Raw genomic sequence first — 18045 nt, forward strand, 5'->3', positions numbered from 1 at the left:
AAACAGAAAGAGAAATTAAGGAAACAATTCCATTCACCATTGCAATGGAAAGAATAAAATACTTAGGAATATATCTACCTAAAGAAGCTAAAGACCTATATATAGAAAACTATAAAACACTGGTGAAAGAAATCAAAGAGGACACTAATAGATGGAGAAATATACCATGTTCATGGATTGGAAGAATCAATATAGTGAAAATGAGTATACTACCCAAAGCAATTTATAGATTCAATGTAATCCCTATCAAGCTACCAACGGTATTCTTCACAGAGCTAGAACAAATAATTTCACAATTTGTATGGAAACACAAAAAACCTCGAATAGCCAAAGCTATCTTGAGAAAGAAGAATGGAACTGGAGGAATCAACCTACCTGACTTCAGGCTCTACTACAAAGCCACAGTCATCAAGACAGTATAGTACTGGCACAAAGACAGAAATACAGATCAATGGAACAAAATAGAAAGCCCAGAGATTAATCCACACCCATATGGACACCTTATATTTGACAAAGGAGGCAAGAATATACAATGGATTAAAGACAATCTCTTTAACAAGTGGTGCTGGGAAAACTGGTCAACCACTTGTAAAAGAATGAAACTAGAACACTTTCTAACACCATACACAAAAATAAACTCAAAATGGATTAAAGATCTAAACGTAAGACCAGAAACTATAAAACTCCTAGAGGAGAACATAGGCAAAACACTCTCTGACATGCATCACAGCAGGATCCTCTATGACCCACCTCCCAGAATATTGGAAATAAAAGCAAAAATAAACAAATCGGACCTAATTAAACTTAAAAGCTTCTGCACATCAAAGGAAACTATTAGCCAGGTGAAAAGACAGCCTTCAGAATGGGAGAAAATAATAGCAAATGAAGCAACTGACAAACAACTAATCTCAAAAATATACAAGCAACTCCTACACCTCAACTCCAGAAAAATAAATGACCCAATCAAAAAATGGGCCAAAGAACTAAATAGACATTTCTCCAAACAAGACATACAGATGGCTAACAAACACATGAAAAGCTGCTCAACATCACTCATTATCAGAGAAATGCAAATCAAAACCACTATGAGGTACCATTTCACGCCAGTCAGAATGGCTGCGATCCAAAAGTCTACAAGCAATAAATGCTGGAGAGGGTGTGGAGAAAAGGGAACCCTCTTACACTGTTGGTGGGAATGCAAACTAGTACAGCCACTATGGAGAACAGTGTGGAGATTTCTTAAAAAACTGGAAATAGAACTGCCTTATGATCCAGCAATCCCACTGCTGGGCATACACACTGAGGAAACCAGAAGGGAAAGAGATACGTGTACCCCAATGTTCATCGCAGCACTGTTTATAATAGCCAGGACATGGAAGCAACCTAGATGTCCATCAGGAGATGAATGGATAAGAAAGCTTTGGTACATATACACAATGGAGTATTACTCAGCCATTAAAAAGAATTCATTTGAATCAATTCTAATGAGGTGGATGAAACTGGAGCCTATTATACAGAGTGAAGTAAGCCAGAAAGAAAAACACCAATACAGTATACTAACGCATATATATGGAATTTAGAAAGATGGTAACAATAACCCTGTATACGAGACAGCAAAAGAGACACTGATGTATAGAACAATCTTATGGACTCTGCGGGAGAGGGAGAGGGTGGGAAGATTTGGGAGAATGGCATTAAAACATGTACACTATCATGTATGAAACGAGTCGCCAGTCCAGGTTCGATGCACAATCTGGATGCTTGGGGCTGGTGCGCTGAGATGACCCAGAGGGATGGTATGGGGAGGGAGGAGGGAGGAGGGTTCAGGATGGGGAACACAGGTATACCTGTGGCGGATTCATTTCGATATTTGGCAAAACCAATACGATATTGTAAAGTTTAAAAATAAAATAAAATTTTTAAAAAAATTAAAAAAATAAATAAAAACTATAAAACTTAAATAAAATAAAATATAACACAAATGAACTTATCTAGATCAAAGCCAAAGAATGTTCAAACTACCACACAATTGCACCCATTTCACATGCTAGCAAAGTAATGCTCAAAATCCTTCAAGCTAGGCTTCAAAAGTATGTGAACAGAGCACTTCCAGACGTTCAAGCTGGATTTAGAAAAGGCAGAGGAACAAGAGATCAAATTGCCAACTCTGTTAAATCATAGAAAAAGCAAGAGAATTCCAGGAAAACATCTACTTCTGCCTCATTGACTATGCTAAAGCCTGTGAGTGTATGGATCACAACAAACTGTGAAAAATTCTTAAAGAGATAGGACTACTAGATGACCTCACCTGCCTCCTGAAAAGTCTATGCAGAAGCAATAGGTTGAACCAGACATGGAAAAACTGTTTCAAAACTGGGAAAGAAGTACACCAAGACTGTCTATTGTCACTCTGCATATTTAACCTTTATGCAGAGTATATCAAGTGAAATGCTGGGTTGGATGAATCACAAGCTGGAATCAAGATTGCCAGGAGAAATATGAATAACCTCAGATATACAGATGACACCACCCTTATGGCAGAAAGTGAAGAGGATCCATAGAACATCTTGATTAAAGAGAAAGAGGAGAGTGAAAAAGCTGCCTTAAAACTCAACATTCAAAAAACGAAGATCATGGCATCCAGTCCTACCATTTCATGGTAAATAGATGGGGAAACAATGGAAACAGTGACAAACATTATTTTCTTAGCCTCCAAAATCACTGCAGACAGTGACTGCAGCCATGAAATTAAAAGACGCTTGCTCCTTGGAAGAAAAGCTATGACAAACTTAGACAACATATTAAAAAGCAGAGACATCACTTTGCCAACAAAGTTCCGTATAGTCATAGCTATGATTTTTCCAGTAGGGATGTATGGATGTGAGAGTTGAACCATAAAGAAGGCTGAGCACCGAAGAACTCATGCTTTTGAACTGTGATGCTGAAGGAGACTCTTGAGAGTCCCTTGGACTGCAAGGAGATCAAATCAGTCAATCCTAAAGGAAATCAACCCTGAGTATTCATTAGAAGGACTGATGCTGAAGCTCCAAAATTTTTGTCACCTGATGCAAAGAGCTGACTCACTGGAAAAGACCCTGATGCTGGCAAAGACTGAGGGCAGGAGGAGAAGGGGACAATGGAGGACGAGATGGTTGAATGGCATCACCAACTCAATGGAAATTAATTTGAGCAAAGTTCGGGGGATAGTAAAGGACAGGGAAGCCTGGCATGCTACAGTCCACAGGGTTGCAAAGCGTTGGACACTACTGAGCAACTGAAGAACAACAACAAACGAAACAGAAACAGACTCACAGATATAGAGAACAGACTTGTGATCGCCAAGGAGGAGGGATGGATCGGGAGCTTGGGATTATCAGACACACACTATTACATATAGAATAGACAAATATCAAGGTCTTACTGTATAGCACAGGGAACTACAGTCAATATCCTGTGATCAACTACAATGGAAAAGAACATAACAAAGAATATATATATGCATAACTGAGTCACTTTGCTGAAGAGCAAAATTAACAGAACACTGTAAATCAACTTCAATAAAACAATTCTTAAAAAAATTAAAACCTAAGAGTTCTATAAATAACAGAAGCAATCTCAATATCATTATAATAATTATATTACTTCTTAAGAAGTACAGAACAAATCTATCAAGAGTATGTAATTACAAACATGAACATATGGAAATGAAGTGAATATGGAAACTAAATACTTACAGCCAAAGCCTTGGACAGTTTGGTTCTAAACTCATTCAGGATGATCGCGACAATATCCTTGTGTGGTACATAAGCAAAGCCATTTTCCAAATAGACTTTCCTCCCTCGGAATAAATCCAAAGCTTCAGCAAAAGGGATCTGAATTCAGAGTGAAACATGGAAAATAAGTCAGTACCTATCATTACAAAATTCTAAAACTTCATCACTAGGGAATCTAAACAAAATGCCTCCTTTGAAAAAGTCATCAGTGCCAGCAGATCAAAAACAAACAAACAAACAGAAAAGCAAGATCAATTTGCACTTCTTGTGAGTAAACAACAGCATTAGGAAGGAGTGGCAGGCCAAAAAAGGTTTTGCTTCAGAGTAGATCTTTCAAAAATGAATAAGCCAAATTAGAATGGATTATTTCTATTCTTATCAATTTATAAATTATAATCACTAGAATTTCAAACTCTAAGCTCAAGCCCTCTAGGTACATCGCACTGCCCTCATACAACATATTTTCTGCATCAAGTAGAATCCAATGTATATACAGTATGCTCAGTGCTAAAAATTGCTAGTAAGTAAAATGGTTCCAAATTTCTTCATCTATGTTTCCACTCTTTCTCCACAGGAATATATTAGAAAAGTTAATCTCAATACTAAGAAATGGAAATAATAATAAATGTCCAGCTTTGCCTTTAAAATAAGTATTTGCCAGTAAACATTTTTTTAAAACTGAATACTATTCTACTTCAGTTCAGTTCAGTTCGGTTGCTCAGTCATATCCGACTCTTTGCAACCCCATGAATCGCAGCACACCAGGCCTCCCTGTCCATCACCAACTCCCAGAGCCCACCCAAACTCATGTCCATTGAATCGGTGATGCCATCCAACCATCACATCCTCTGTCGTCCCCTTCTCCTCCTGCCCTTAATCTTTCCCAGCATCAGGGTCTTTTCAAATGAGTCAGCACTTCGCACCAGGTAGCCAAAGTACTGGAGTTTCAGCTTCAGCATCAGACCTTCCAATGAACACCCAGGGCTGATCTCCTTTAGGATGGACTGGTTGGACCTCCTTGCAGTCCAAGGGACTCTCAAGAGTCTTCTCCAACACCACAGTTCAAAAGCATCAATTCTTCGGCTCTCAGCTTTCTTCACAGTCCAACTCTCAGGTCCATACATGACCTTTGCTGGCAAAGTAATGTCTCTGCTTTTGAATATGCTATCTAGGTTGGTCATTACTTTTCTTCCAAGGAGTAAGCATCTTTTAATTTCATGGCTGCAGTCACCATCTGCAGTGATTTTGGAGCCCAAAAAATAAAGTCTCTCACTGTTTCCCCATCTATTTGCCATGAAATGATGTGACCAGATGCCATGATCTTAGTTTTCTGAATGTTGAGCTTTAAGCCAACTTTTTCACTCTCCACTTTCACCTTCATCAAGAGGCTCTTTAGTTCCTCTTCACTTTCTGCCATAAGGGTGGTGTCATCTGCATATCTGAGGTTATTGATATTTCTCCTGGCAATCTTGATTCCAGCCTGTGCTTCTTCCAGCCCAGCATTTCTCATGATGTACTCTGTATATAAGTTAAATAAGCAGGGTGACAATATACAGCCTTGATGTACTCCTTTTCCTATTTGGAACCAGTCTGTTGTTCCATGTCCAGTTCTAACTGTTGCTTCCTGACCTGCATACAGGTTTCTCAAGAGGCAGGTCAGGTGGTATGGTATTCCCATCTCTTTCAGAATTTTCGACAGTTTATAGTGATCCACACAGTCAAAGGCTTTGGCATAGTCAATAAAGCAGAAATAGATGTTTTTCAGGAACTCTCTTGCTTTTTTGATGATCCAGCAGATGTTGGCAATTTAATCTCTGGTTCCTCTACCTTTTCTAAAACCAGTTGAAGATCTTTTTTGTACAATTCTTCTGTGTATTCTTGCCACCTCTTCTTATTATCTTCTGCTTCTGTCAGGTCCATATCATTTCTGTCCTTTATTGAGCTCATCTTTGCATGAAATGTTCCCTTGGTATCTTTAATTTTCTTGAAGAGATCTCTAGTCTTTCCCATTCTATTGTTTTCGTATTCTACTTACATTTCTTTAAAGTTTTATAAACTACCATAAAATTTTAAGAGATGAGCAGATTATGATAACAGTATTAATAAGTTGAAGAAAGTCATCCTTACTCTTCAATAGTTTTTCTACTTCTTAAAAATGAGGTAAAAAATTAGGTAAAAAAAAAAAAAAAAGAATCCCCATATAACCTATTGGCTCAAGTTTTATGGAAGAGTTAAATTATATGGCCATAATTCTTCAGTGTATTCAATGACACCACATAATAATCAGATCATGTGTTTTTGCAGAAAGTTTCTGGTTAGTTTACACATTTCTACATCTAGCATACAGTTCCTGCCCTGAAACCATTCACCGCTTGGTTGAGGCAACAATGCGGACCCACATGGCAGTCCCGCAGCCACAGAAAGCAGCAGTGACCCAGCTCCGTGTGGGTGACACAGGACACAAGGAGGCGGGAAGAGGGTTTATTTCCATAATCCCAAGAAGGACCAGAGCAGGAAGTCTGAACAGGTGGCTCCAGCTCAGGCTCTTTTCTCGTGAGACTGAGCCTTCAGTACATGTCATGACGCTTGCCAGGTCCAGAACACCGCTGAGGGGTGGGGACCCTGGGGGCTCTTTAGAGCTACTGCCCCATGACAAATGCATCCCCCGCCACCACCCTGCATGTGAGAGGCAAGACTGCACACAGGGAGGAGAGCTTGCCTGCAAGCAGTTCAGTACCCAGGCAGGGCCCGGAGTTGCTGCAGCGCAGCCTTGAGCAGAGCAGCAGGTAAAACCAACCTCCAAGTAGGAGGGGTGAGGCTGCACCCCAGAGGCTGCACAAATGCATCAGTTAAGCACCATGGAACCTCGGAAGTGCTTTAAAAGTGCACCTACCTTATAGACTGACTCCAGATCCAACTGAGCCCCACCAAAACTGGATGATGAAGCAATAATATCCTGTTCTCGGACAGTCTTTTCTTCATCACTTATCTAGAAGGAAACATATGTCATTTAAAAATTAAAACTCTGCATTCAGTTTCAATAAAGTACTTCCTGTTCTAGCGAAGATTCTATACTGTTTTAAAACTCTCAAAACCCTGATATCTCAAATCATTCCTAATACAATTACTAGGTGATTTTATAATCATCAATGAAGCCAAAATATGGAAGAAAATTTAAATTCAATTTACTTTCAAATTTCTACTCTGCCAATTTCTGAGGACACATACCAAAAGAATAGTAGCAGAGAAACAGAAAGTATTATAATATGAAACAAAAGAAATTATAATAAAAATTAAGGTAATACAGACAAAAAAATGAACATTACCTCAATGTGGAGTTATGTTAATTTATTAAAATACCTATTTGAACTAAGAGTGGAATTTTCTAGCCACAGAAAACAATTTCAAATTTAAATAAAACACTAGTATTTGTAAGAACAACTACAGTCTATTATCTCTAATTATGGCTTTGAAAAAAAATACTGATAGATATGATGAGATAAAAATCGTAAACTTCTTTACAGAAAAAGAAAAGATCTACAGATGAAGACGAATTATAAATGATAAACTGTGGGAAATCTTTGTATCATGTGACATCTGAGTTACTGTCAATAAACCCCAAGGTAGTAGGGCATAAATACTAATAATGCAAAAGTAAAACAAAGCCAAGATTCATATAACTGAAAATAATGAAAGTAAATTAAAATAATAATGGGATATTATTTTCTACCTATTAAAATGGAAAATGTTAAAATCCACAGGGTTGGAACAATCCTTGCATACAGTACTTTGACAATACACATAAATAAGCATTAAAGTACACTGACGCTAACAATTTCACTTCTAGAATTAATCTTAATAAGAGAACAAATACACAAATTGGGAAATTTTCTTTCATCACAATGCTATTTATAATAATTTTTAAAAGCCTAATGCCCAGAACAGGTGTTTGGTTAAAGTACAGTACAATGTGATGTTTAAGTAAAGCAAACCATCATATTCAGATCAGCTTCTCACAGAAATCAAAGAAAATACACTGACAGAAAATTTTAAAGCATCTTCTTTAAGGCACAGAAGATTAGTACATAGAGGTGGGCCCTCTTTAAGTGGGATATCATTAATAAGAGATGCTCCTGCTCTAACGCTGCAGGTCATTAGAGAAATCCCAAGCGTTGAACTTGTTTTAAGGTCATCCCTGATTCAAAGGCCCCAGACATCTGACAGAAGCAAACTCAAATCCTCTCTGAGCAAAGTACATCCGCAGCATGCCTCAAAGGATTTCTGCAAACACATTTGCAAATACTGTACCAAGCACACTGTATTTTATAACAAGGCAAACAGTAAAACATCACTTCATGATCAAAAACAAAAAGATTCATAAAGTACATAGATAGCAATTGTGTGAAGATTATAAAAGACAAGGATAGTGATATCTGCATGAATGAGAAAGTGTAAAAAGTGACTGGACAAAGTGGCAGAGACAAAAAGAGACTATCAGACGGGTGGCCTAGTGGTAAAGACGCAGCGCTTTCCCTGCCATGGCCTCGCGTTCAACCCCTGGTCAGGGAACTGAGATCCCACAAACCTCACAGCAAGGCCAAAAGAAAAGTATGAGAAAAGAGAGGCTTTTATTTTGGCTAATTCTGGTGAAGCAACTTCAAAGCAACTCTGCCACAACAGGTAGACTGTCTCCCCTCTCTTGAACCCAGGAGGAGTGAGCAGGGGCACCGGAAGCTAATCAGTCTCGGTAGGGATCTGCAGCGCAGCATCCAAGGATCTCAGATTCTGGATGGAAATAAACAGTATCCTGACCAGCTGTACCCACAGACTAATGAAAGGAGTAAATAAAAACCTTTCCCAACAAAGATACAATTCTCCTAAGGCTCAATACACTCCTCCAATCAATCTCTAGCACACAGAGAAAACAAACACACAAGGAAACAACGCTCCATGAATGGAAACCAGACTGGTAAAACCAAAAGAAAAGTGTAAGAAATGGAAAACAAAAAAAAAACTGGCTTTATTTATAGATTATATGAGTAGAATCCTTAGAAAATTCAAAGAATCCACAAATAAATTATTAGACCTATTTACCTAATTAAGCAAGGTTTCTAGATACAATGCCAAATACAGAAAAACTAATTATATTTCTATCTGCCAACAGCTAAGCTTAAAAATGGATTTTTTTTAAAAAACTATCATTTATAACATCCGTTGGATCACTGAAAAAGCAAGAGAGATTAAGAAAAAAATCTACTTCTGCTTTACTGATTACACCAAAGCCCTTGACTATGTGGATCACAACAAACTGGAAAATTCTTCAGGAGATGGGAATACCAGATCACCTGACCTGCCTCCTGAGAAATCTGTATGCAGGTCAAGAAGCAACAGTTAAAACTAGATATGGAACAACAGACTGGTTCCAAATCGGGAAAGGAGTATGAAAAGGCTGTATATTGTTACCCTGCTTATTTAACTTACATGGAGAGTACATCATGTGAAATGCTGGATTGAATGAAGCACAAGCTGGAATCAAGATTACCGGGAGAAATAGCAATAACCTCAGATAAGCATATGACACCACCTTTACGGCTGAAACAGAAGAACTAAAGAGTCTCTTGATGAAAGTGAAAGAGGAGAGCGAAAATGTTGGCTTAAAACTCACAATCAGAAAACTAAAATCATGGCATCCGGTCCCATCACTTCATGGCAAATAGATGGAAACAATGGAAACAGTGACAGACTTTATTTTGGGGGGCTCCAAAATCACTGCAGATGGTGACTGCAGCCATGAAATTAAAAGACGTTTGCTCCTTGGAACAAAAGCTATGATCAACCCACATAGCATTTTAAAAAGCAGAGACGTTACTTTGCCAACAAAGGTCCATGTAGTCAAAGCTATGGTTTTTCCAGTAGTCACGTATGGATGTGAGAGTTGGGACTAAAGAAAGCAGAGCACCAAAGAATTGATGCTTTTGAACTGTGGTGTTGGAAAAGACTCTTCAGAGTCCCTTGGACTGCAAGAAGATCCAACCAGTCCATCCTAAAGGAAATCAGTCCTGAATATTCATTGGAAGGACTGATGCTAAGGCTGAAACTCCAATACTTTGGCCACCTGATGCGAAGAACTAACTCACTAGAAAAGACCCTGATGCTGGGAAAGACGGAAGTTGGGAGGAGAAGGGGATGACAGAAGATGAGACGGTTGGATGGCATCACCAACTCAAGGGACATGAGTTTGAGTACGTTCCAGGAGTTGGTGATGGAGGGGGAGGCCTGGCATGCTGCCATCGATGGCGTCGCAAAGAGTCAGACATGACTGAGCAACTGAACTGAACTGAACTATTCATAACAGGATTAAAACTAGTAACAAAATAAATTTAACAAAGGATATGTAAGACTCCAGAAAAAAACTATAAAACCTAACTGGAGAAAACCTAAATAACAGAGAGACATATAAACATGCACCAGAAGAAATAATACTGTACCAATTCTCCTCAAATTAACCTGAAGATTCAATATGCTCTCAAGCAAAATCACAATAGCTTATGTGTCTGTGTTGTTTCTAGAATATACAGGGACAGACAGTGCCAAGGAAAGCCAAAACAGAAAAATAACAAAGTAAGAAACTGACAGACGAGACACGGCAAAAGGGAACAAGAAATGTGTACATCCTCATGATACTCTTTCTTTATTAAGTGATTTCCAGTTTAAATATAAAAATACATCAAATATGTGCAATGAATACTTACTAATTTGAAATTATATAAAAATTTAATATACATGCCTGTTCTTCCCACCATTAATGGGGATAATCATAAGCGACTCTATGGATTTTTTTTTTTTTTGCCCAAATGGTTTTCACAGGATCTGGCAATACTGAAGTTGACACCAAATGTGCTAATCAATCATGTCCCTTTTACAGTCACTTATTACAGCAGCAAAGAGTTAGGGAACTCTGAACATACAGATGTTGGTCATAATAATATCTGGGATTTTAACTGAACAAATTCCACAGCAATATAAGCACCACTAATACTTCACCACCACTAATCCAAAACTGGGAAAAGAGTATGTCAAAACTATATATTGTCACCCTCTTATTTAACTTATTTGCAGAGTATGTCATGCAAAATGCCAGGCTGAAATCAAGATTGCCAGGAAAAACATCAATAACCTCAGATATGCAGATGACACGACCCTAATGGCAGAAAGTGTCTTGATGGAAGTGAGAGAGGAGAGTGAAAAAGCTGACTTAAAACTCAACATTCAAAAAACCAAGATCATGTCATCCAGTCCCATCTGGTCCCATCACTTCATGGCAAATAGATAGGGAAACAATGGAAACTGTGACAGACTCTGTTTTCTTGGGTCCAAAATCACTGTGGACGGTGACTGCAGCCATGATATTAAGACACTTGCTCCTTGGAAGAAAAGCTATGACAAACCTAGTTAGTGTTAGTTGCTCAGTTGTGTCCAACTCTTTGAAACCTCCATGGACAGCAGTCCACAAGACTCCTCTCTCTGTCCACGAAATTCTCCGGGCAAGAATACTGGAATGGGTTGCCATTCCCTTCTCCAGGGGATCTTCCTGGGTCTCCTACATTGCAGGCGGATTCTCTACTATCTGACAAAAGGCATGTTGCCTCCCCGTTGGGGAATCAAACCCCAGTCTCCTGAGTGACAGGCAAGGATACTCACCACTGTACTAACAAAAGCAGAGACATCACTTTGCTGACAAAGGTCCGTACAGTAAAGCTATGGTTTTTACTGTAATTATGTACAGATGTGAGAGTTGAACCATAAAGAAGGCTGAGCACCGAAGAGCTGATATTTTTGAACTGTGGTGCTGGAGAAGACTCTTGAGAGTCCCTTGGACTGCAAGGAGATCAACCCAGTCAATGCTAAAGGAAATCAACCCTCAATATTCACTGGAAGGACTGATGCTGAAGCTCCAAAACTTTGGTCACCTGAAGTGAAGAGCTGACTCACTGGAAAAGACCCTGCTGCTGGGAAAGACTAAAGGCAAGAGGAGAAGGAAGAGGATTAGATGGCTGGATGGCATCACCGACTCAATGGAGACGAGTTTGACCAAACTCTGGGAGGTAGTGAAGGACAGAGGAGCCTTGCATGCTATAGTCCGTGGAGTTACAAAGAGTTGGACATGACTTAGCGATTCAATAACAAAGATGTTTTGGTTTAACTCTGGCATATAATTTGAATTGAGACTCACAGGAGTCTAATGCATTTCTGTACACTAATAACTATCAGAAAGAGAAATCAGGCAAATCCCATTTTGCATCAAAATAAAGATAATATCTGGAAATAAATTTAACCCAGGAGGCTAAAGACCTGTACTCTGAAAACAGTAAGACAGTGATGAAAGAAAAGGAAGACAATATAAGCAATTGGAAATACATTAGATGATCATGGAATGAAAGAATAAATATTATTAAAATGTCCACAACACTCCCAAAAATCTACAGTCAATGCAATTCCTATCAAAATACCAAAAAATACCAAAATGCCAAGAATAGCATTTTTCACAGAACTAGAGCAGTCCTAAACAGTCCTAACTAGAATAAGCCCTAAAATTTGTGTGGAGTCACAAAAGACCCCAAATAGCCAAAGCCATCTTGAGAAAGAAAAAAAAAAAAAAAACTGGAATAAATATCACACTCCTGATTTCCAACTGTACTACAAAGCTACAGTAATCAAAATAATATGGTACTGCCACAAAAGCAAACAGATCACCAGAACAGAATGCAGAGTCAGAAATAAGACCACACTTTTCTGATCAATTAATTTACTACAAAGGAGCCAAAAATTTACAACAGGGGAAAGACAGTCTCTTCAATAAATGGTGTTGGGAAAACTGGACAACTACATACAAAAGAATGAAATGGCCATTTTCTAACACCACATTAAAAAAATAAACTGAAAATGGGTTAAAGACTTTAATGTAAGACCTGAAAGCATAAAACCCCTTACATTCCTATACACTGACAATGAAAAAAACAGAAAGAGAAATTAAGGAAACAACCCCATTCACCCTTGCAAGAAAAAGAATAAAATATTTAGGAATAATTTACCTGAACAAACAAAAGACCTATATATAGAAAACTATAAAACACTGATGAAAGAAATCAAAGATTACACAAATAGATGGAGAAATAAACTATGTTCGTGGATTGGAAGACTCAATAAACTGAAAATGAGTATACTACCCAAAGCAATCTACACATTCAACGCAATCCCTGTCAAGATACCAATGGTATTTTTCACAGAACTAGAACAAATAATTTCACAATTTGTATGGAAATACAAAAAAACCTCAAATAGCCAAAACAATCTTGAGAAAGAAGAATGGAACTGGAGGAATTAACCTTCCTGACTTCAGACTATACTACAAAGCTACAGTCACCAAGACAGTATGATACTGGCACAAAGACAAAATATAGATCAATGGAACAAAATAAAAAGCCCAAAGATAAATTCACGCATCTATGGACACCTTATCTTTGACAAAGGAGGCAAAAATATACAATGGAGAAAAGACAATCTCTTTAACAAGTGGTGCTGGGAAAACTGGTCAGTCACCTGTAAAAGACTTTCTAACACCATACACAAAAATAAACTCAAAGTGGATTAAAGATCTAAATGTAAGACCAGAAACTATAAAACTATAAAACTTTCCTCTTAAGAGGAAAACACAGGCAGAACACTAGCTGACATAAATCACTGCAAGATACTCTATGACCCACCCCCCAGAGTAATGGAAATAAAAACAAAAATAAACAAATGGGACCTAATTAAACCTAAAAGCTTTTGCATAAAAGAAAACTATAAACAAGGAAGAAAAAAATAGCAAACGAAACAACTGACAAAGAATTAATCTCCAAAATACACAAGCAGCTCATGCAGGTCAATACCAGAAAAATAAACAACCAATCAAAAATTAGGCCGAAGAACTAAACAGGTATTTCTCCAAAGAAGACATACAGATGGCTAACAAACACATGAAAAGATGCTCAACATCACTCATTATAAGAGAAATGCAAATCAAAATCACAATGAGGTACTATCTCATGCAGGTCAGAATGGCTGCCATCAAGTCTACAAACAAATGCTGGAGAGGGTGTGGAGAAAAGGGAACCCTCTTACACTGCTGGGAATGCAAACTAGTACAGCCACTATGAAGAAGAGTGTGGAGGTTCCTTAAAAAACTGACAACAGAACTGCCGTATGACCCAGCAATCCCACTGATGGTCAAACACAACAAGGAGACCAGAACTGAGAGAGACACATGTGCCCCAATGTCCGCTGCAACACTGTTTACACTGGCTAGGACATGGAAGCAACCTAGATGTCCATCAGCAGATGAATGGATAAGGAAGTTGTGGTACATATACACGATGGAATATTACTCAGCTATAAAAAAGAACACATTTGAGTCAGTCTAATGAGATGGATAAAACTGGAGCCTATTACACAGACTGAAGTAAGTTAGAAAGAAAAACATCAATATAGTATATTAACATATATATTCGGAATTTAGAAAGACCCTATATGCAAGACAGCAAAAGAGACACAGAAGAAAAAAACAGACTTTTGGACTCTGTGGGAGAAGGCGAGGGTGGAATGATTTGAGAGAATATCATTGAAACATGTATATTACCATACGAGAAATAGATGATCAGTGCAAGTTCAATGCATGAAGCAGGGCACTCAAAGCTGGTGCACTGGGACAACCCAGAGGGATGGGGTGGGAAGGGAGGTGGAGAGGGGTTCAGGATGGTGGGACACATGTACACCCATGGCTAATTCATGTCAATGTATGGCAAAACCCACAATATTTTAAAGTAATTAGCCTCCAATTTAAAAAATTAATTAAAAAAAAAAAAACCTCCCAGAAGATAACACAGGCAGTATGCTCTCTGACAGTCCTGGCAATTTTTTTTTTGGATCTGTCATCCCAGGCAAAAAAAACAAAAGTAAACATGAATATGTGGGACTACATCAAACCAAAAAGCTTTTACAGAACAAGAAAAACTATCAACAAAACAAAAAGGCTGCTTATTAAATGGGAGAATATATTTGTAAATTATAACTGATAAGTGGTTAATATCCAAAATACATGAACAATTCATATAACTTAATGTCAAAAAACAATTTGATTAAAAACTGGGGGGACTTCCCTGGTGGTCCAGTGGCTAAGACTCTGTGCTCCCAATACAGGGGGCTGGTGTTCAATCCCTCATCAGGGAACCAGATCCCACACGCCATAACTATGAGTTTGCATTCCATAACTAAGACTGAGAGCAGCCAAATAAATAAACGGATTTATAAAAAGAAAAACAAAACAAAAAAGGGCAGACGAACCAAATAGATACTTCTTCCAAAGAAGACAAACAGATGGCCAACAGGCACATGAAAAGATGCTGAACATCATTACTCACCATGGAAAGGCAAATCGAAACCAGAGATATTACTTCACACCTGTCAGAAAGGTTATTATCAAAAACATGACAAATAATACACTGTTGGTGCAAACTGGTGCAGCCACTATGGAATAATACATTGTTGGTACAAACTGGTGCAGCCACCTTGGAAAACAGTATGGAGATTCCTTAAAAAACTGAAAATAAACCTTCTGTAAAATACATCAATTCTACCCATGGGTATTTATTTATCCAAAGAAAACAAAAACACTTAACTCAAAAGATACATGCACCCCCATGTTCAATGCAGCATTATTTACAACAGCCAAGATATGGAAGCAATCCAAGTGCCTACTGACAGACAAAAGGATAAAGAAGATGTGGTGCATATATACACAATGGAATATTACTCAGCCATGAACAACATCTTTCTACTGTGACAACATGGATGGATCTAGAGTGTATTATGCTAAGTGAAATAAGTCATAGAAAAACAAATACCATATGATCTAACTTATATGTGGAATCTAAAAACCAAAACAAAAGAACAAACACAGAACAGAAACAGACTCATCAATACAGAGAATGAACTAGTTTTTGCCAGAGGGGTGCAGGATAGGGCAAAGGGCAAATAGGTGAAGGTAATTAAAAGGAACAAACTTCTACTTAAGTCATGACGATACCATGTACTGCACAGGGAATATAGTCAATACTACTGTAATGACTTCGTATGGTGACAGATGGTAAGTAGACGCATAGGGGTGATCACTTTGTAATGTACACAAACAATGAATCATTATGTTGTGTGACTGACACTAACATGACACTGTGAGTCAACTATATTTCAAGTAAATAAATAAATAAAGTGAAATGCCTCCTGAAAATAAACTGGTTTCTAAGAACTTGTCATTTTATTAAACTAACACAGGACTGGTCTTTAGGGGGGTGTACAAAATAAGTAATAAAGTTAGCTAGGCTATCACTACAGCACCTTACAATCAAGGTGTATTATGCCTCCCAAATTAACATCTTCCTGAAAAGATGTATGTAACAAATTGCTCTAAATAAAACTGCATTTCCAGAATGACTTACTTTTTTATTCCAGGGGTGCTTCACCTTCAGTCTGGTTAACTGTCAATCAGCAAAGACCCTGAACATTTGAGCCCTACAGTTTTCTTTCCACGACTACTCACAATCTCCCACCTTAACCTCTATTTTCCACAACTACCCACCAAATACTAAGTACTTGAATGTTTCAAATGGTATACGGGGTAGTGGTATAATCTTTTTTCAGGCAAAAAATTACACAGGGCTCTAATAGTTTTGATAAAGTTATATTTCCCTATTTTATAATAATGTCGTTTTACATGCTCCTTAGTAACAGAATTAAGGATCTGGGCCGTGGTATCTTTTTCTTTTTGGTATTCTTCATCAAACCATAGAATAGGGAGACCAGGCTCCCTCTGCCAGGGCTCCTGAAAGGCTCAGGAGTTTTGCTGCTGGAGCTGCAAATGCCCCTACACTGAACAAGCAGGTGGTGGAGGCTGGCTGTGTAGACTGCCCTCTGCTCGCCCATGCAGAGTCCCTCTCTGAGGGGGTTACACAACCGCTACCTGCTGCACTCACAAGCAGTCACACGACTTGCCAGTGAAATATGAGCAGAGGTGACACATGTCACTCCCAAGCCAATGCTTTACAAACATGTGATTAACTGGGTTCTCTCCTTCCTCCATCACAGCAACTGGTGAAGTTCCAAACAAAGACTGCTTAATCCACCTGAGTCACGGCACGCAAATGACACAGGGAAGGGCCACCAATGGCCCACAGGAGACGCAGAGTAGGAACAAGAAACAAACCTTTTAGCAGTCTCTGAGGCCTGGGGTCATTGGCTAACACAGCACCACCTATCTTGACTGACCAGTCATCTCCCTCCTCTCTGAATCACACATTTTCATCAATAAATTATCTTGAGCACGTAATTCCAGTATGGTTATAAATTACATATACATATCACTGTACATTAGGTACTGAAAACATGTCCGTCCACCCCCCTAAAATGTAAAAGGAATGATATTAAAAACGTATAAGTTGTATTACTTACATCCTTCCCACACTCTCAAATGATCATCTTGGGCACGCCACTTTGAAACCACTAGGCTATTATCCTGGCTACTAAAGCAAAGAGATAAACAAATGCTTCCCAGAGATTTATTCTATAAACTTTCAATCATCAATATTCATTCACGTTAATAAACAGTTTGGCCAGTTTTCTCCTTGAATCCACATAGCTTTCTCAAGCCCTGGTCCTTAAACATGGCTATACCCCAGATTCACAGTGGAGCTTTTCAAAATTACAGATCCTTCGTACCACTTAGACCTACAGGTTGAAGCACAGAGGTGTGTATTTCTTTAAAAGGTCCTTTAATGACTCTGAAACATACCACTAGTCTAAAACAGTAAATACCAGGGAAGGAATCTTCTTTTCTAAAATAAATTTATCATGTTCTAGAAATACTGCCATCAATTCTAGCATTTGATTTTTTTGTGTGTAGAATTCACTCATTCTGAAACACTGAGGACCTACTATGTACCAAACACAATTTCCAGCAGATGGAATCCAGCTATTAAATAAGCAAAAAAAAAAAAAAAAAAAAACGCTGCTTTCATGCAGCTTATATTTTAATGGGGTGACTCAGAAAATAATAAACTATCAGGTTGTGATCAATGGTGAAAATAAAGCAAAGGGATGTGCTCCAGATGGGACGGATTTATACTTCAGCTGTGTAGTCAATTAAAGCCTCTCAGGAGAAGTGACACTTAATTGGCAACCT

General features: G+C 38.3%; 1 protein-coding gene across 1 annotated transcript in view; it reads right to left on the reverse strand.

The window, feature by feature from the left end:
* PRIM2 (DNA primase subunit 2) overlaps nucleotides 1-18045 on the reverse strand; it is a 334693-nt gene that overhangs the window by 258548 nt on the left and 58100 nt on the right. The window contains exons 6-7 of the mRNA XM_061397775.1: nucleotides 6667-6762; nucleotides 3735-3872 (exon numbers count right to left, since the gene is read on the reverse strand). Coding sequence (XP_061253759.1) covers nucleotides 3735-3872; nucleotides 6667-6762 — 234 coding nt within the window. The remainder of the gene's footprint in view (nucleotides 1-3734; nucleotides 3873-6666; nucleotides 6763-18045) is intronic.

This window comes from Bos javanicus, chromosome 23, assembly GCF_032452875.1.
Source record: "Bos javanicus breed banteng chromosome 23, ARS-OSU_banteng_1.0, whole genome shotgun sequence".
Classification (NCBI taxonomy): Eukaryota; Metazoa; Chordata; class Mammalia; order Artiodactyla; family Bovidae; genus Bos; species Bos javanicus.